The sequence below is a fragment of the Acipenser ruthenus genome, chromosome 13, assembly GCF_902713425.1.
Source record: "Acipenser ruthenus chromosome 13, fAciRut3.2 maternal haplotype, whole genome shotgun sequence".
In the NCBI taxonomy this organism is placed as follows: Eukaryota; Metazoa; Chordata; class Actinopteri; order Acipenseriformes; family Acipenseridae; genus Acipenser; species Acipenser ruthenus.
The window spans coordinates 6,026,608-6,046,423 of record NC_081201.1 but is presented as its reverse complement, the minus strand read 5'-3'; the positions used below and the strand labels follow the sequence as shown (position 1 = coordinate 6,046,423).

At 36.8% G+C, this 19,816-nt stretch overlaps 2 protein-coding genes across 4 annotated transcripts; both read left to right on the top strand.

The window, feature by feature from the left end:
• The first annotated feature begins 830 nt into the window (after window positions 1-830).
• Window positions 831-8,256, top strand: LOC117417786 (lipid droplet assembly factor 1-A-like). 3 transcript variants are annotated; one of them, XM_034030092.3, is made up of 5 exons: window positions 831-1,108; window positions 2,103-2,216; window positions 3,111-3,279; window positions 4,399-4,537; window positions 7,132-8,256. In XM_034030092.3, the coding sequence occupies exons 2-5, from the start codon at window positions 2,121-2,123 to the stop codon at window positions 7,172-7,174; spliced, it is 447 nt and encodes a 148-aa protein (XP_033885983.2). In that variant the 5' UTR covers window positions 831-1,108; window positions 2,103-2,120; the 3' UTR covers window positions 7,175-8,256. The 3 variants fall into 3 exon arrangements, with proteins under 3 accessions (XP_033885983.2, XP_033885981.2, XP_033885982.2); XM_034030090.3 differs by having other exon boundaries at window positions 850-1,108; window positions 7,127-8,256; XM_034030091.3 differs by lacking the exon at window positions 831-1,108 and adding an exon at window positions 1,156-1,268 and having other exon boundaries at window positions 7,127-8,256.
• A 699-nt stretch (window positions 8,257-8,955) lies between these two features.
• LOC117417659 (melanin-concentrating hormone receptor 1-like) lies at window positions 8,956-11,415 on the top strand. Its single transcript, XM_034029841.2, has 2 exons — window positions 8,956-9,376; window positions 9,591-11,415. Exons 1-2 carry the CDS (start codon window positions 9,307-9,309, stop codon window positions 10,586-10,588), a joined length of 1,068 nt encoding a protein of 355 aa, XP_033885732.1. The 5' UTR covers window positions 8,956-9,306; the 3' UTR covers window positions 10,589-11,415.
• The last annotated feature ends 8,401 nt before the right edge of the window (window positions 11,416-19,816 follow it).

Genomic DNA, 19,816 nt, shown 5'->3' with positions numbered 1-19,816 from the left:
CAATTATAGATACAGTGGGGCAGTGAATTTGTGATGTGGTACTACTAAGCAAAGAAGTGACCCGACCCTCGAATCATCACCGAGGGGTTCAGATACACTACAGCACAGCTGTCAGGAAATATCAAATGGAACATAAATCTATGTAAGTTCTGATTGTCTGCAGCTGGTAGTCTTAACTTCATTGAGAAGTGCGAGTGTGGCCCAGATAGGATCATGTGATCGTACTGTAACAAAGTTGTTGTATTATAAGTCTGCCCAGCAGGCAGTTACTTAAATTATTATTAGTAAAAGGTTCACGGGACACTAGAAGATATTACAATCTTTGAAACCTTGTTGTATTCAAATGTAAAAGGCTCAATACATTCTGCCAAGTTGTTTCTACAGAATCTCAGTTTTATGTTTCCCAAAATACCAACTGCCAGCGTTTCTTTCCAACAGTCATGAAAGCAATGACGTGTGACATTTGATCTTCAACTAGTGGCTTGTAAAAGATATGTATCTTAATAATAATCATATACAAAACTACAAATGACACACGGATTGCCTCTGCCAAAAGGCTGGAGTACTCAGTATCCAATAAAATATGACAATATCACAAGCAAAATATATATTTATGTAATTCTCTACATCTGGGTTTCAGCTTGATTGTATATCGTACTATATTAACATTCAGGCTGTACAGTATTACAGTATGGTGCAGACGAGTTTATAACTTTACCCGTGCTAGGAAAATGCATTTTTAAGGGTGATACATTTAAATCACCCGTCCCCCTCCTCCCTTTTTTTATGTCTTTCACTTACATAGACCAGGGTGTCAGTATAGCTCATTTGAGGCCGTTTTTTAACCCTCGTAAATCTGCTGTTTTTTTTTTTTTTTTAAATTGTTATCATGTAAAGTTACGATACTGAGAAGGGTGTGAGCACATTTATTTCCAGTACCAAAGGGGTTAAAATCCTTGCTGCACGGTCTCATGTCTCGTAATATATTTAGATACACTGTCAGTTCCCATAGAAATACACGCAAACGCGGAAATAGTGTATAAAACAGCTAAATATATCGCCCAGTTTCAACAGAAAAGCACTGAAGCGAAACTCCATCATTTAAAGGGTAAGTCAGAAAATCGGACGCTCTGTCGTTTTCAGTTTAGTTTGTAGTTTAAACCAGATTGAAGATACCGTGGATTAATCATCAAAGAAACCTGGGATCAGTCAGTAGGATAGATGTAAATGGTCGCCCAGATATCCATTACCTACTCAGTTACACTTGTGTAAACACATTTTGTTATTTATTGCTGTGGGTAGTATTGTTTACTTGTTACACGGTGAAGAACAGGCCCTTTTCATTTCACCACGGTTCCGTGGTTTGAAAATATAAGAAGGCCTTATGTTGTGTTTTTTTCCCCCCCCCAACAGCTTCGAGTGTTTAAAACCTTTGCTTCAGTCAACATCGACTATTAGTGTTTGTTTACGTAGTTAATTCTAACCTCGTGTCAATTGGCATTTTTCTTCTGTTTTCTGTTACATTTTGCATATTTTATTTTTCTCTCCGATCCAAATTTTGAGTCAGTGAATGTTATGGAAGCGGTGCTGTTTTAATTGATTTTCTGTCGTACTCAGTTACTGACTGATTGTCTATCTAAAAAAACATTACAGACTCGTAATGTAATGATTTTTCACTGACCTTCCTTTTATTAAATACTATCAGCTTGCCATACACATCGTTTATTCCTTAATTGTATAGAATAGTCACATTTGACCCCACACATACAGTAAGTTGTCGTCGAGCAACAAATTACACTGCCTAATAAATAATAATAATAATAACAAACAGAAATGAAGATAAATTTGATGTTCAGGTCACTGGTCTTGTTCTATTTATTGTTCTGTACCTTGTTATATTTGTTGTATATAAGTTTCTTTCCAAAACAGAAATATATTGTGTTACTAAACTGTTTGTATAATAGTAATAATAATAATATATTAATAATATAATACTCACAATAATATATTAGTCTTATTGGTTTTCCGTTTTATCTTGTTTAGGTAATTCTGGGGTTTACAAGAGATTTTTAACTGATGGATGTTTGTTTCCTTACTCATAGTTGAGTCGTTTTCATAAAATGTGGAAAAGTGAAGGCATTTCGTTACCCAAGGACATGCATGAGCTACAGAGCCAGCTAAAGGCAATAATGTACACTATGAACAGCAAGTCAAAGGTACAGTAAGCCCTCTGATTACATTTAACCACAGACATTTGAATTTGGATATTATAATTAAATGTGTAATTACATAATTTTGATTTAATCCCCTAGAGAGTTTCATTCATTGTACCCTACAGCACTATTTGTTCAAGTTATTAAAAAAAAGAAAGTGATTCTGTGCACATTGTCTCTGTCTGTGCAGTTTACGATGCAGATTATGAAGCTATACAAATGGTTTCTGAAATACCATTGTCAAGAAACCTTATTATGTAGAGAAAGGTGGCAAAAGGTCAGACAGCAAGCAATGTAAAAGCACTCAAGATGTTCTTGATGAAATCCAGTGTTTATTGTGCAAAGCCACATGCAATTATCTGTTCGTGTTGTGTTGATCAACCTGATGTCAGTAGATTTTGACTTGTATTGTGCTGCCTGGTATTTTGAACAGCTCCAGATTGCAAGCTAAAACTACAATCCAGTGGCAATTGGCAGTTGGCAAGAATAGGACACAAAAAAACCCCAGTGTGCATTTTAACTCGGGAGTTTCTTTTAAGAGATCCTTTGTGCACTTTGGATGTTTCTTGCTTGTGCTGTAAGATTTGCTGTAGGTTTTGTTCACTTTTACAAAAATGCTGCAAACTGGTAATATGTCAATATTGTCTCAAATATGTTTTCTGTTCATACAAATTTGGCAGGTTATACTGTAGTACTGGAAAGATGTTAAAGTGACACTTCAAGCAATTACAGTACATTGTTTGACTCACTTATAATTTAGTAAGTTTGCACCTGTTTATCTCTAAAACAAGGTTACACATGCCTATAGGCCATAATTATTATCATTAATATTAACCTCATGGTTCTGTTTTCATTCCTTAAATGTAATTACCAAATATAGCTTTTGCTAATTGTCAGCTTGCAGATATCATGAGTACCCCAGTGGGACAGTACCTTGATGGCCACCCCTTTTTTGCCCTGGCCCTGCTGGTGTTTGGTGCCATGGCAACAGTACCCGTTGGCCTGTTCCTGACCTTCGCTATTGTCACGTTTGTGACTGCCTCTGTTGGGTTTATCTTCCTGCAAGGTAATTCTACAACTAACCACCAGGAGGGGGCAGTTATTGCTATTTCCATTATTCATTAGTTAACAATTTGTTGACTTTAATTAGGTTTATTAATAATACTCGTATGGAGATAATCTAAAAGATTTAACAGAGGATATTGTGTGTTGGAATTAGTCATCCTGGATACCATAAGAGTAATACTGGAAGAACAATCTCAGATTAGTTTGCAAGTTGTTCCTTGATGAGATTCATTGAGGACCTCAGGGACAGTCAGTTTGATTTTAGGAAAGATGCCTAATAGGTGCTTTTATGATGTGTTAATTTGAGGTCCAGCTGTATTTTATCAGAGGTGGATTTACACAGTTCTCTCTGCTACTGGGACTGATTAGAAAGTTATTAGGAAGCTAGACCAAGTTGTGTGCATCAGTAGCAGACTGAGATGTATCTGTGCATCAATTAGCATTACTGATAGAAATCTGTCTCTCCAACTGACTTTGATGATGGAGGTTACCTCATTAGTTTGCTGTTAAACCTTGGACTGGTGTAGACATTCAGCCAGTTACAGTTTCTCTTCTTCATTGATTTAATTTGCATTGCAAAGCCAACACTTACTTTGTGTGGGTAGATTTAGGACTAATGGGATTTCACACATCAGCATCTCTAATTCTGGCAAGAGTGCTGCAAACACAATACAGTAAAAAAAAAACAGATGTGTTTCAGGCTCAGACAGCTGGGCATGTGGAACTCTTGTTTCATGCTTTGTTTTAATAGGACACGTTCCCATTGTTAAGGCTTAAATTATTAACTTTGATATTAAACTCACACCTTATTATGGGTTTGTCAGATGCTGACCTTGGGCTAATAGTATGGGCATAAAACTGCAAAAGGTGTACACTTTGATAAATATAATGTTTTCAATAACTTGTACTGTACCTTATATCCACTAGTCAAAGGCCCTGTTGTTGTATACCCTTCCCCATTCGTAAGCAAACTACAAAGAACATTTCTAAATCTTTTGATCTAGATTTGCCTCCCGTTAACATCTGTTTTCTTAAAGTCTGTACTTGTGGACCAAAATGAAAGTTTTGTCAGAAATGTTCTCAGGGTGTTCTTTCCTCAGAAGTGTTGCTGTGTCTACAGGGTTCCTGCTGTCGCTCGGTGGAATAGTCCTGCTGTGTGTGCTCTGTGGTCTTGCCATCATTGCCTTTGCTGTGTCTGCCATCTTCAGTGCCTTTTACATCACTGCCTCCAACGTGCTTGACTATTACTACAGCCACCGGTAAGAATTTGCAAGGCGGTGATTACACTAAAGGTTGTTCAATTAACCTTTTCAGTAGTGTTGTAGCAGCTGTGTTTTCCTTTATACACATTACACACTGGAGTAAAACACTTTAATAAACAGGGGACATTGTGTGGTATTGTAGTCTTGTGGATTCACCAGTGTACAACAGTCTTTGGCACAAAGCTCAGTCTGTCCACCACATCATCCCTGGGCTTTGTTTCATAACAATTAAAGAGAATGTCATTAAAAGGCCTCCATAATGCAAGCTTGCAGTATGATAAATAAGTACAGTGCTACCCCATTACAACGCGACCCGTTACAGTGTAGAAAAGCGTAAAGCGCTTTGAATTGTATTGTACATGAATTGCGCTATATAAATAAAGGTTTATTATTATTATTATTATTATAACACGGTATGGTCGTGGCTCTCATGTCCCTCATAATGCAGTTTGACTCACAAACGGTGGGCTGTATTGTTGTTTTACATTACCGTATTTAAACCCATTTATTTATTTTTGTTCTAAAAGTAAAAACAAACTGTCCGTTAATGTTACAAAACAAGTACGAAACAGTACAAGTGTGTATAAACATCCTTGGATTCCGTGTTATTTATTTACAGTTTACAACATTTATTATAAAAAATACACAATTTAAATAAGAGTGGTGTAAACTTTAAACGGGTGGAATAGCAGTTTCCATTATACTGTATATATTGTAACGACCCGGGATTTATACTGTTACACAACGTGTGTGTGTGTGTGTGTGCGCGTGTGAGTCAGACAACCTGACAGCTGAGTCAGACAACCTTCTGTGTGAATGTGCAAAACTGTTTGTTGTTTTTGGTGTGGCCCAGGCTGACGGGCCAGGAATAATTGTCCCAATAAACCGTGGATTTTTAGTACCTGCAAATTGTGTGTGTCTCCTTCCTTCTTTTTCCATGGTACGCTATAATATTAATTTGGCCATTGTAAATCATTTCGGCAACAAAAATGCCAATATTCATTATAAGGTGAAACACTAATAACGCGGTCTTAAATGATGGACCCCGACAACAGCGTTATGATGGGGTAACACTGTAATAAGCAACTGGTTTATTCATTAATCTTCAGATCTTGTGATTGTTCTTGCAGACCAGGGATTTAGATAATTAGCCATTTCAATGTCATTTGGGTGCGTTATTAGAATTTGAAATAACTGAGTTAATTTGTATTCCGCAGAGAAAAGTGAAGAAATTGTCTGGTCTTGTTGAAGCTCCTGTCAATAGGGCAAGTCGCTGGGGTTAAACCTTTAGATGATTCAAATAAAAAAAATCCCCCACTCCCATTACTACAGTAATTTACAGTTGCATATCAACTCCTCATTTAAAAGTTCTCCAGCAATTGCAATTGACAAGTGCTAGGAGTAGATTCTTTGTTCACAAGCCACTGCAGTGACAACAGTGATGCGATGTGATATTTCAGTGTGTACTGTAAGTGAGCAATTCTGCTAAAACCTGTTATTTTCAAAAATAACCTTAATTAAAGTGACATACACACAGATGCAGCAACTGTGAATTTATTGGTACAAGAAGGCCTGAATAATCCCCACTTATCTTTTTTCCTTCTCTTGTATTAAAGGGAAATAAAGTGACCACATCCTGTAATCTTTTTAAAATATGTTTGAAGCTTTTGGTGTTTTAAGGTTTGTGAGTCTTCTGGGATGAGGAGTCAAGCAGTGTAGTGTAGCACTTTGAAATGCACATTTCTCAAGGCCTTGTGTCAATGTAGCTCAGACTCTTCAACACCACCTCTCCTGGGACCACATCACTGACACAGCCCGCTCACTTGCTCACAGGTTTTATATTTGTTCCAATCTCAAAAAGGCTGTTCTTTCTTGCCTTTGAAAAGCCCGTCTGACAACTTGACAGTGTTTCACAAATGAAAGTTTTTTTGAATATTCGTCACTTATATACACTACCACCATGTTGATTCTGCTAGCTAAAGGCTGTGATTTTGAGAGAGAAACCTTTCACTGTAAAATCTTTCCAGCAATTATTCCAATCAGAAATCAAAAATCCAAACCCAAAATGAAATGCTGCTTGGGCTGGATCATTCTTGCAGTACCATACCTGTACAGCTCACAATAGACTGTAATTGTCTCAGTCTGTGCTTACAGTTCTTCAGTGTTGTTGCAGGTCTATCTGCTAGTTTATGTCTGTATTCAACCATTCCTACTATTCTTTTTGGGAAGATGTCTGACTGTATCCTTAATGTATAAATAAACCGGGTAACACTTTAAAATTAGTGTCGCTTCATGATTATTTTATGTGTATTAAGGGAAATGTTATGAAGTCATGCTTGCGACTTGAATTCAATAGGAATTTCATTTGAAATCATGTTACAATGGAATTGGACACTTATTTTAAAGTGTTACCATAAACTGTCTCTGTAATCTTGTGGATATTGTTGTAACAAGATAGCAGAAGTGCAAGTGTCATCGTTAATTAGGATGAGCCTGCTGCCTCGTTTTGATCTTTTCAGTTACTGCAGGAATGATGGCATTCACTAGGATGCTAAGAGATTACACCAGTGTTTTTCTTGCTTTAAGCTCAGCCTACATGAAGCAGAACATCATCAGAAGCCATCCAAGTTGTGAGAGTGATGCCTCTTCCTGTCCTAACCCAGGTTTTCAGAAACAGAAAGGACAGTAACAGCGGAGCCAGGATGCTTTTCCACATCTGTTAGGAGAACATTTTTGAGTCTGCTTTGTGTGTGTGTGCGTTGTTTGTGGGTTTTTTTTTTTTTAAAGACTTGCATCTCGGTTTAATCTTATTATTTAACACTTTCATGTATTTGTTATATTGAACAAACCCATTTTGGCATTAATTGTAATAACACCCAAGAGTTCATTAGCTGAAATAATTGTTATATGTTTCTGTGTAATCGCCTTATTGTTTCACAGTTCATTGTGAACTGCAGTGTGGAATATAATAGGCTTTAATCAGCTTTCATCCGAAAGCACCAGCATTAAGAAGCTTTCTTAGTTTTTACATGTAGCAGGTAAAACCATCCAACGCCATTGATTACCACCTGTGCGTTACTAAATAAAATGCACCTATTACTAAGAAGCAACCTAGAATGTATGCCAAACCTTACCTTCTATTATTTAAGCAAAATACCCAAAACAGAAAATTGTTGTGAATGTCTGTCTGTCTGTCTCTCTCTCTCTCTCTCTCTCTCTCTCTCTCTCTCTCTCTCGGAGGTACAAAGGGATGTTACCCAGTTTCTGGTGATCAGGTCTCAGGCAAGTTTTCAGGGGTTATTGACCTTAGTTGTTTGGAAGATTTTGAGATAATGACACATAATCTGTTAAGTCTAATAATAAGATATGACCAAGGTTATGGAATGTGATGTTATAGTCCCATTGTTATCTGTTACTATCAATGCTCATTATCCTTGCATTACCTTGTTACATTTTGATCACATTTTGCACTGGATAATTTGTGCAGTTTAGTCACCCTCTGTATGCCTAAAACTAATGTATTCCTGCCTTGTACCCAACATGTTTATAAATATTATTCTAAATGCCTTGTGTAAGTACAATTAAAATTGCACTATTTCCTGTTGTTTTTTAATGTTAAAAAACTGTTGCTAAATGTCATTATGCTATTAAATATTATTCTTCTTTAACGAATTTGAAAGATGTTTTCTAGAAAATAAACGTTTGTTTTCATTCTACATTTTCGGGGATTTATTGTTTGCAGTGATTTTCTTTGCCACCCAGCCTCCTCTTCTTGCTTGGTTGGATTTATAAACACTCCTGAATGCAATTATTGAAACTGCACTGGCATTATTTTGCTTCTTGCAGTGCAGGTCACAATGCATGCAATTAAGTTTATGGCTCTTCCAAAACATCTATACCTCACAGAACGTTTTAGTGTGACAAGCCAGAGGTTGATGCTAGAGCTTTCAACATTTTAGATTTCTATATCCGCCAATGCAGCTGTATGCAGTTACCTACTGGCTTCGACCTGAGGAGTGTGATAGTAAGCCTTATGAGGTATAATACTTCATTCACAGTTCTTGGATTATCTCTACAACTCATACAAACACCGATAAAATTGATTTCCTCCATGCACAGGCTGATTGTATCACAGGCCCTGAATGAAAAATACACTGACATCAGACTTAGGCAATTTATCATATCATATCATATATATTTTTCACTATACGTGCATACTTTTTCCATGTGTGTACTCTACAGTACAGGCCTAATCGAATTCTCATCGCAACGAGTTTAGTGAATGCTACAATACAGATTGTGATTCAATTTTGAATAGGTTAATACAAGCCATGTTCTTAGTTTATTTATTGATTTATTTATTTATTATAAGATTATCAACCATTAGGGGAAAAAAATTTTTTATGCCATTCCAAATAAATCTTAACTGATTGTTCACATAGTTTATTTGGAGTGCCGAGTGACCATAGCAAAAACTGTGCGCGTATGTGTTTCTGTCATACCTCCAGTACAGCTTTAACTATACGACCGTTCGCCAAGAAGAATGCGAGATGACTTAGGGACACTTACCTGGAGGAGGAGCAGGTGGTGGCTGGTGCTGCGCACACTTTAAATTCCTCTCAGACAACATGGCTTGAAAATACACCACTCCTGCTCGATTTATCACAGTTTGTCAGTAATAGTAAGAGCCACTAATATTTCTAAAGCTTTGAAAAAAAAACTACACAGCTCAGAGAAAGAAGAAAGTAACCAAGACTGATGACGATATGGATTCTATGGAAAGTGTGGTTACCACCGCAAATATTACGGACTTGGAACAAAACCAATCCAATACAGGTGAGATTTTTTTATAATTCCTCAATACGGTATTTTAGTTGATCAGGAGTTAACTTTTTATTATCAAAAGTGTACCTTTAAGAAAATACAATCACTAATAGCTAAGGACATTAATACATTACTTTTTTTTTTGCTTTATCCGTTGTTTATCGATCTTTACGATGTACAGAATAATCCCTGATCTCTAATTGTTGTTGGGTTTTGTTTTACACAGATACGTCCAAATATATTGCATACAGCAGTATATTCATGCCAACGGTATTTGGCATTATCTGGTTGCTGGGCATAATAGGGAACGTGATAGTCATCTTCACCGTGTTCAGTAAGTCAAAGTTCAGGTATAGAAGCAGCGTCCCCGACATATTCATCGTTAATTTATCGGTTGTGGACCTGCTTTTCCTGCTAGGGATGCCTTTCCTTATTCACCAGCTGCTGGGGAACGGAGTTTGGCACTTCGGAGAGACTGTGTGCACGATCATTACAGCCCTAGACACCAACAGTCAGTTTACCAGTACCTACATCCTGACTGCAATGACACTTGACAGGTACCTAGCGACTGTCTATCCCCTCACCTCTGTGCGGTTCAGAACACCTTCTGTTGCAGTTCTAATAATCTGCATCCTCTGGGTCATATCGTTCCTTAGCATCACTCCCGTTTGGATGTACGCCCGGCTGATTCCTTTGCCCGGTGGCGTGTTAGGTTGCGGGATTCGCTTGCCGAACCCGGCGACAGATATCTACTGGTATACGTTATATCAGTTTTTCATCGCCTTTGCCATACCTTTCACGCTTATCTCAGTGGCTTACTGGAGGATTTTGCTCAGAATGACCTCCTCGGAGGCTCTAACCACGCAGAGAAGTGCCAGGATAAAGACTAAAAAGGTGACCAGGATCGCAATCACTATCTGCTTAGCTTTCTTCTGTTGTTGGGCTCCCTTCTATGTGTTGCAGTTGATTCAGCTGGCAGTAGATCAGCCGACACTGTCATTCTATTACGCATATAGAGTTGCTATCAGCCTGGGCTACGCGAACAGTTGCCTGAACCCGTTTATTTACATTGTGCTGTGTGAAACCTTTAGGAGGAGATTCATAGTCTCGGTCAGACCCGCTGAAGACGTACAAAGCCCTGCCAGGAGCCGACGGAATCGCAGGAAAACGGATCACCATTCTGAGCAACAGCACTTACAGTTGGTTTCGGTTCCCGGAAGATAGACTGTCGGATTGCAGTGGTCTTCTCTCGAAGATTTCAGCACATTTTGTTTTCATGAAAGAAAATCAGCACTTGACCATTGTAAAAACCTGTCTTAACCTATGCAATGTGTTCGGGTCAAGATGGGTATTAAAATGTATAGATGTGTTGTGGTTAGTTCATACGAGTAGTAGTCAAGTTTTTCGTCTGCCTGTGTTTATTTATTTTAAAATTTAGAAAATAGGTGGTTAGGAATAGAAAATTGTGATATTAGAAATCATTTGGAAATTCAATTTCGAGTATATATAACCGTTCTCAATGACAGCGTAACTAGAATCAGCACCTTGGACAGTGTCTATTTCAGGCATCCATGGAACATTAAACGCACATTAAAATTGTTTTAATCATTCGTGAATGAATGAATGAAATATAATAATAAACGAATACAAAAACGTACAAATACAAATGGAATGATCAGATTTAATGTGGTTGTCTTATTTGTTTTCATGCAGTTGACCATTGTCTTAATATTCTGTTGCAAATTATTGTGGTGTTTCATTTTAGTAAATGTTGTTGTATTGTTTATGTTGTATCCAGTTTGCTATTGAACATATTGAAAACGTTGAGTATTGTATAGTTGTTGAATGACAGGCTTCTGTAAATATGGACAGGGGACCCTTGCAAACCACAATTCAACATTTCTAGTGTTTAATGTTTTACATTATGTTTTAAAATTGAAAAAAAAAAATACCACTGCGAACCAAAATGTACTGCGATATGGTATGAATATGAATATATGGTCAAATAAATGTATGTTTTTTTTTCTTTGGAAAAGCATGTTACTGTTAAAATAAAATAATATTAATGAAAATGTGTACATTGATTTTACTGTCCTCACAAAATAAGGATATAATAATCAACCCAGAAAAGTAAAGTATGCATTTCTATTCTTTCCGGGTTTTTAATTTTTAATTTTATATTATTATTATTATTTTAAATTAGCCTCTGGACACTCATTAGAAAGTACATATAAATCATTCTTCTCTCAAGTCTTAATTACATTTACGTGTCCCTATTAAATAGTCATTGGATTTCTGTGAAAGTCAGGTCAATGTGCAAATTAACCAATTTCTGAGATGCAGACCAGTACATTATGTTCTATTCTGTTCTTGCAAGTTATGACGATCATACCCTTAGCATAACACCTCCTACGACAAAATGCCACATTCTTCATCCACAGCTATGCAATTGCAATTATTTTTATTTAAATAACCAAACCATTACCAAAACAAGTGTGTATGTGTGAAGCAGCAGATAAATAATAATAATAATAATAATAATAATAATAATAATAATAATAATAATAATAATAATAATAATAATAATAATAATAATAAACACCTTAAATAATAAATGAGCAGTCAAGATTAAAGGGTTAAATACTGTTTTAAGTTGAGGAATCCAATTATTGGAGAGGAGATCGCACTTAAACATTGATGTTTCATTGACCCTGTCACTAGAATAGCCGTGGGAAACACGCATCTTGAGGAATTCCAGAGAGACAGGATGCAGCCTGCCTCTGCTCATCATGCACAGAACTTAGAAAGCACACGGCTACTTTTTCGCTCAGTCTGACAGACAGATAGGGCTGTGAACATGCGTGCAACACTTTAATCGTTAGGCTAGACAAAGGAAGCATTACTTAACAGTACATAGTGAAGGAGCTCCAAATGACGCCCCAGCTCTGTAACTTCTTTGGAACAGAACGAAACGTATTTAGTTTTGAGCAACTTGCTGCAAATTGAGTATTGGAAAGGGCTGCTCCTAAACTGTGCTCAACTGCATATCACGTGGTCCGCTTGACGTGTCTGCGATCAAGCATCATGTATTATTTTTGCTTACAACGACGGTGTATATAGATACTTGTATAGTTGTTAAAGTTTTTTGTACCAGTGCACAGTTTGAACCATTTCCACTGGAAGATATACAGTAACTTCAGAACCATTATATACCAACATTCTAGGTTTTTAATATGACCACATCCTCACAATTCTATTTACAGCCTTTTTCAAGATCACAACATTACTATTCTCATCGGGTATCGTGTCGATGTGAAAATGACTTATGATAAGAACCAAATAACAAATCAATTAAATTAATTGGGGGTGATGACAAGCATGCTTAGTATGGAAATTAAAAACGACATAATCCGACACCACAAAGCAGAGCCACAAAAACATACCTATATACAATTAGCAGAGCTAGCAACACTAGCCCGAGGATCAAATCATCAGGTTACTTATAATACTGCCCACATTCAACTGACCCAACAGGCAGATTGTATTCAGCGTCTATGCTTTGTCAGCTTCCGTCATTGTACCAAACCTACATAGCATCTCCCAGCATCTAAACAAGCAGAATCCGCCAGTTATTTCTCTACACGAACTCCTCACAAAAATAATATCAAGGGCGGTGTCAGATAGCGAGATAGTTAACAATGCAAATTGCTGATAGCAATTTAAAAGTGGCGCAGTGGGGGTGGCTAACATTGAGACCTCTTTGGTGTGACTCAGCTCTGATCCCACACAAAGATACCTAGAAGAATCGGGGTCTGTTTAAAACAAAAAGAGGTTATTTGGGTGATTTGAATCCAACCACAGCGGGCAGAAGGAAGCCAACCCAACCAACAACTAACGGTATTAACTAGCAGCACACTCCGTGTGTTCCATTTCCTCTCAATAGTATAGTATACAAGGCAAGAGTTGATAACCGCTGAGCTCTCCGGCGTGTACAGCTTGCGAAGCACCATGGCAATGATTCTAAGGGCTGTAGGATCATCTCAATCAAATAGGAGAGATTACAATAGAGAGCAGTTACTGAACCAGCTATGCAGGACAGGTGCACCTTACCTTGCGCTACACCTTACCTTGCGTTACACCTTACCTTGCGTTACACCGTCAAACGGCAAGCCGCTGGTGTCCCACTGACGACCCTTGGTTGGTTCTTTTGTAGAAAACCATAGTCCACTGTAATTATTATTATTTATTTCTTAGCAGATGCCCTTATACAGGGCGACTTACAGTTGTTGCAAAATATCACAGTACAAAATATCACATTATAAAATATTACAGTACAAAGTATCACATGACAAAATATCACATTTTGAAAAACTAAAAATGTGTCTAAGACTAGGATTGCCCCACCAGTGTCAGTGTTGCAAATAAAAGAGAAAAAAAACTCTCAAAACTTTATTTTCAGATGAGTTTCTTTTGTATATTAAAATGTCATGATTAAATATAATATATCTCATAAATACTATATGAGCGGACAATGTTTTACTATCGTGAAGTGAAAAGCTGTCAGCTGAAGGCTGCTTCACATAACCAGGGAAAAAAATGGCATAAAAACTATGACATTGCCACACAAAAGTATAAAAAAGAAATCATTTAAAAATATCATATATGCAGGAGAAAAGGGGGAGGGGGGGCGGGGGGGGTGATTAACTCATTTTTATTGCTACCAAAAATGTATGAAACAATTATAAAAATGGCCCTGCTGCCTTTAAACAAACTATATCAAGTAACTGCAGACAGGGTTAAAAACGTACAGCCCCTCCTAGGACAAATTTTGAGAAATAGTTATGTGACCTTGAAAAATAGTTCAAGTTTAGGCATTTTCACTAGAGGGAAGTAATAAAAAGAGACATCTTCTGTATAAATATGATGATGCTTTTTTCAAGTGATATCTTGCTCACAAGCCAAAAATTAAGGACCGGATAGACAGCTCAGCCATAACAATATCCCATCAAGCAGCTTATGGAATAAAAACTATACTCATAAAATTTTTGATGTGAAATGTATGCTTACTATGAAGTATGTCTAATCTTCAGGTCTCGCAAGAAGTCATCTCACCTAAGCCAGTCCAGTTAATACCTTGCTCCACTTTGTTATCAGGTGGCGCATGATATGACATTCACAGTTTGGCCACCTTTAATTGCCAAGGAAGATACCTGAAATAAATAAATAAAAATAATAGTAAAAACAACAACAACAGTAGGGTAATTTTGTAGCGGTCTGGTACTCAAAACACAATGATACAGCGTTTTCTTGAATCCCCACCTTTCTTCAACTGAATCAAACACCCCCTGAAGCACTCCTTTTTGAAAGTGCCCATACATCTATTATAAAACTGGGGGATTGTTAAATTAATGCTTAAAAATCATAGTTTGCTACTTGCTTTGTAAAATTAACAGTTAAATTATTCTGACATTAAGTGTGTATTTTTCTTAAGATAACATAGTTAAGATAATTACAATGCAACTAAACTTAAAGCCTTTTATTTCCATAATATGTGGTTGTGTAACTATATGTAATAATTACCAAGGAACCGCATGTTCATTTACAGTGGAATTAGTGTCATTGGTTTTGTGCTTGTGAAGGATTCATTAAATCAATTCATGATACTTTCTATTCATGTTTTCTTTACCATGTTTTAAATCCCCAACTTCATCATGACAAGCTCTTTACAAATATATTATACTTCACACTTAGAATTAATAAGGGCTTCCTCTTACAATGTTCCTAAATGCCACTAGTTTATGAACAATCAGCTAAATTGCAAGGAAGACTCACTCAACGCCAATCAACAGTGAAGCAAACGACCGCTCTTTCTAACACATTTCATGGGCATTGTACTTTATGAATGTTATTTAAATTTAAAAAGGGAAGCAGATTCTAATGCATTTTAACCAGGTTTAATTGGATGACAAAATGGCATTTGTGGCAAAGAAATTCTTTGTTAACTTAATTTCCATAATAGTTCCAGCAATGTATTAATGTATTAATGTATTATATATGCTGTCTCTCTCGCAAGGAAAGGGAACATGTCACAGCAACAACCCCTCTGAGGACTGTACCCTCATTAAAACAGCAGGCAAGGAAGTCCTTTACAATTTCTGTAGAGGGTTCCTTGTTAATTCACTGGCTTCAAAATACTATTAGAGAATGTTGTTAATACAGAAAAGGAATTCATTAACTTCAGTAAGACTTATTTCAGTTATTAAAAGTATTTGCATTGACTTACTTGCAGTACTGATCATATTAATCACTGGTAACAGTGTACCTAGCCATACAAATTGGGTGATAATGTTCCTTTGGACTAATAATGAGATTGTCCATCCCCAGAACACCATATCTTGTAAGGACTGCAGGCTCAAGAATGCATTGCAATCAAGGGACACTTGTCAGCTGCATCCACATAACTCGTCAACCCAGAGAAAGCTTGTGAGTTTAAGCGCCCTACATAGTTGCTGGGAGAATCAGAATTGTGACCAACAGCTGCAATTTACCCATTATGTTGAGCTTGTCAAGCTTTCATTTTTGCTCTAAATGTTACCATCTTCAACATCTGTAGCGCTTGGGGGTATGAGACATTTGTCTCTGGCAATGTGGTGATTTATGGTCTTCACTCAAGCACATACACTGTAATCCATCCTAATCTTATAGCACATGCATGAGAGAAGAACCACTTGGATTTCTACTAGCTGGCATTCAGATGTAAGGGAAGACGGAGACTTGAAGTGACCCAGTTCTCTGCCAACCTCTAGTGGCATTCATTTAATACTGTGGTAGATAATGGACTATTGTCTACGGCTGGATTTTCACATTGATAACAAAAACCTCATATGCTATATATATATATATATATATATATATATTGAGACATCTAAAAATAAACTGTCTATAGAAAATGAATCTTAGATACCCTTTAAATATTCCACTACAGGTATTTGCTTGAAATGTTATTAATCCATATGATTGTATAGCAAGTGCTACACATATTTCTGGTCTGTGCACACTTTGGCCACAATGCAGTTCACAATAGGACTAATGATTTACAGAATTGTAACAAGATGAGGTAATCATGTCCAGGTGTCTCAAGTGTAACCAAGCAACAAAAAGAATAAACTAAATCAAAAAAACACTTCCATCTAACATGAAAGAGACAGCTCCTCATTGAAATTCTAAAGAATATATATATATATATATATATATATATATATATATATATATATATATATATATATATATATATATATATATATATATATATATATTGTAAATTGTACTGCAACTCTCGGGTTCGTTGCTCCTTTAAAAACCACTGACCCGATACAGGAACTTGCTGTAGATATATATATTAGCCAAGAATTGTAATTTGATTTGTAATTTTGCAGGATACATTTGAGATAAACCACTGCGCACTCACCAATCTATTGCTGTTAAATCGCACATGCAGTATGAATGCCCCTTTTAAACAGCTTCAGTACCTATTTCACCTGCTGTGTGAATGCATGTCAATAAAGAATGTTTTTTTTTTCTCATTTTTCCATTGAAAACGATTTTACCTTTCTGCTTCATTAACTTTCTTAGATAAGACATTCTGATGCTTCCAAGTTCACTGTGCTTTTTAGCTTTGAGACTAAGCATGGTTTAAATCACCCTTGGGCAAAATTAGGGTGGATTGGTAGTCTCAGACTACCTGCTCAAGAGGCTAAATATACATAACACAGTGTGATCATATCTTTCTGGATAAACTCAACAATCACATCAAAATCCTTCAGTCCAATTTCATAGAAACTACATCATCAGACTAGAATGAGAGTGCATGGCAGAACCATATACTGTCATATTCTTGACACTGGCAGCAGCAGCATGGCAAGCAACAATCCAATCCACTTTGAAATTCATTATAATAGGATCTCAGTTTAGTCAGAATACAATAGATTTCCCTCTAGTTATTTCCAGATGCTGCCAGTATTTTATTTTAATTGGCTTCAACGTGACCGGCGTCTTCCCAGGATACATATTACTATTCACTACCCTGACATTAATACAAAACCCCATTAGGACAAGAAAGTACAACAGTGGCAATCGTTTCTCATAATACTGACTAAAAAGAAATAATATTTAAATGAATAAGAGACTCCACATTTTTTTTATACATGATACTGAACAGTGAGCTCAACGGTGCAGAATAATGTGATTTCTTTAATTAAATACAGTTAAAAAAAAGAAACATATATATATATATATCAAACTGCAACCAAAAGTTTAATAGCATAACATCCTATGCAGCAGTCATTATTTGCTAACCTTTCAATGACCTGGTCAATTATCTAGCATGGAATGGCCACAGCTTTGGACATTCATTCTTATTTGGAATCAAGAGCTTTGATTGGCTGATGGACTTATTTAAAACTGTGAGTGCGTTTTCCAAAATAATCAGAAATATTTTTACCTAGAAAGAAGCATTTGAACTGTGAATTACATTAAATAAATATGCTGGAAGCTGCTGTAAAGGTGTTAATTATTAATTACTGTGCTTAACAGAGAAGCAAGACTCCAGAATTTACCAGAATTGTCAGATCCGAAATGGCGTTTAAATAATTTAAATTGAAATGCATAATTTCTGCAGATAAGGCATTTGTTGGTATCCATTTAGCACAACCATAAGAAGTTTAACAAGCTCTGTGTTGTGGTTTGAAAGAATCAGTGTCACAAATTAAATGGAAATCCTGCAGGAGCCTAGGATGAATTCCATCACATCACTGTTATTGTCCACAGGTGCTTATGTGTGTGAATGGTTTGACAATGCTGGGGACCCACAGCACAAGTACAGACATGATAATCTTCCTCAGTCTCTTGTGTGGTTCCTTTTCCCCAGATATCTAGTGGAAACAAGAAAAACAAACAAGATACAAACCTGCAAATTGGAAACAATTTTCAAATTACATGAACAGCTCAGGAGATACAGTCATGCTAGATCTGGCCCATAGGGCCAAAGCACATTTACCAAAGGATGGCCATTGAATGTACATAAATATAATCTACAGCCCTTAGCCTGAAGCGTGAGGAATACCTACCAAGTAAATCCAATCACTGTCACTCAGCGGGGCTGTCTGTCAGTCTCACAATAGTTCTGCTTAGGTGCTGAAGGAATAATTAATCTCCATCCTGAGGTTGCTGGTAATGGTGTTCAATGAAAGCGATGCTAAGGCATACCAAACAGGAAATAGTCAATGGGGACCAGGGCTGATTCATTTGGATGGATGAGGTATCACAGCCCTAACTAACCGTTCCTCAATAGTTTAGCTGCACTATATGCTGAAGCAAAGCCAAGGACAGGGGTTCTTGAAGCACGCTGAGGCTAATTCTCCCTAGGACAATGCAACTCACACGACTAACCATGCACTCCAAGCACTGCTGCTTTTACTGGGTCCACTGCCACCATAAGTAAAGTTTTCAAATATTTTGTGGGGTTCTGTTGCTCTAATTCTGCATCCTGCCAGGACCACCTTGCAAATGAAATGGAATACCACAAGGGTTCCATAAAAACATTTGAGCTCAAAGACTGAAAAATAATCACAACCAAATCAGAACTCACAAACCATGAAATCAATCAAATGTAGGTTAAAAAACAAACAAAACAAAGATCAGCTGGTGTGCAGCAGCGTTTTTGTATTGTACATTTGGGTTGTAAAGTTCAACTGCAGATGTGGAACACTGAACGATAGAAGGCAAGCAGTCAAAAAAATTTCAAGTGCCCAGTATTTTAGCTTGAACCCCAACATCAAATATCAAGTACCACTATTAATTAATTTAACAGAAAACATTTTTGGCTCATTAAAATAATTAATATAATTGTAAGTCTCATACCCGACTGGGGTAAGACCCGATTAGACCCTGAGAGTGCAACACAACAGATGGGATCTGGACTTGGACAACAGAGGATTTGAAGCAGGCTACATTTGCATATTTGTGACCAGCTGCATACCCGCCCCTGTTCCACCTTAAATTTCAGCCTCAAACACATACAGAATCCACTTATATCAATGGATCCCATCCTGTGGTCTCAAAATATCCCCAAAATAAGCCAACTGCATCAAAACAATCGATTTGTTCAAATAACATATGTTCCTATTTTGTCCATTCTGAATAGGAGCAAAAATGTGTCATTCATTTGTAACCAAAAAGTGCTTGGGGGATAGCCCTCTAAAGCTTATATATAAATTTTATGAATTAAAAAACAGCTACAGACCTGGTTGTAGAGAACTAAACAATCCATCAGTATCCTACAACTCTGTGCTGTTAATATTCATGGTTCATTAACCATGTGAAATTAACTTTAATATCATACCCCTTTGTTTTCACTATTAAGCCATTGGTGTTTTGATTACATGGGGACTAAAC

Excerpts from the sequence above, each read along its gene's own strand:
- LOC117417659 (XM_034029841.2), top strand. The coding sequence starts at position 9,307 with ATGGATTCTATGGAAAGTGTGGTTACCACCGCAAATATTACGGACTTG. Across the intron at positions 9,377-9,590 it reads ACAAAACCAATCCAATACAG|ATACGTCCAAATATATTGCA; the intron begins GTGAGATTTTTT and ends TGTTTTACACAG.
- LOC117417786 (XM_034030090.3), top strand. The coding sequence starts at position 2,121 with ATGTGGAAAAGTGAAGGCATTTCGTTACCCAAGGACATGCATGAGCTA. Across the intron at positions 2,217-3,110 it reads CTATGAACAGCAAGTCAAAG|CTTGCAGATATCATGAGTAC; the intron begins GTACAGTAAGCC and ends GCTAATTGTCAG. Across the intron at positions 4,538-7,126 it reads GACTATTACTACAGCCACCG|CTCAGCCTACATGAAGCAGA; the intron begins GTAAGAATTTGC and ends TCTTGCTTTAAG.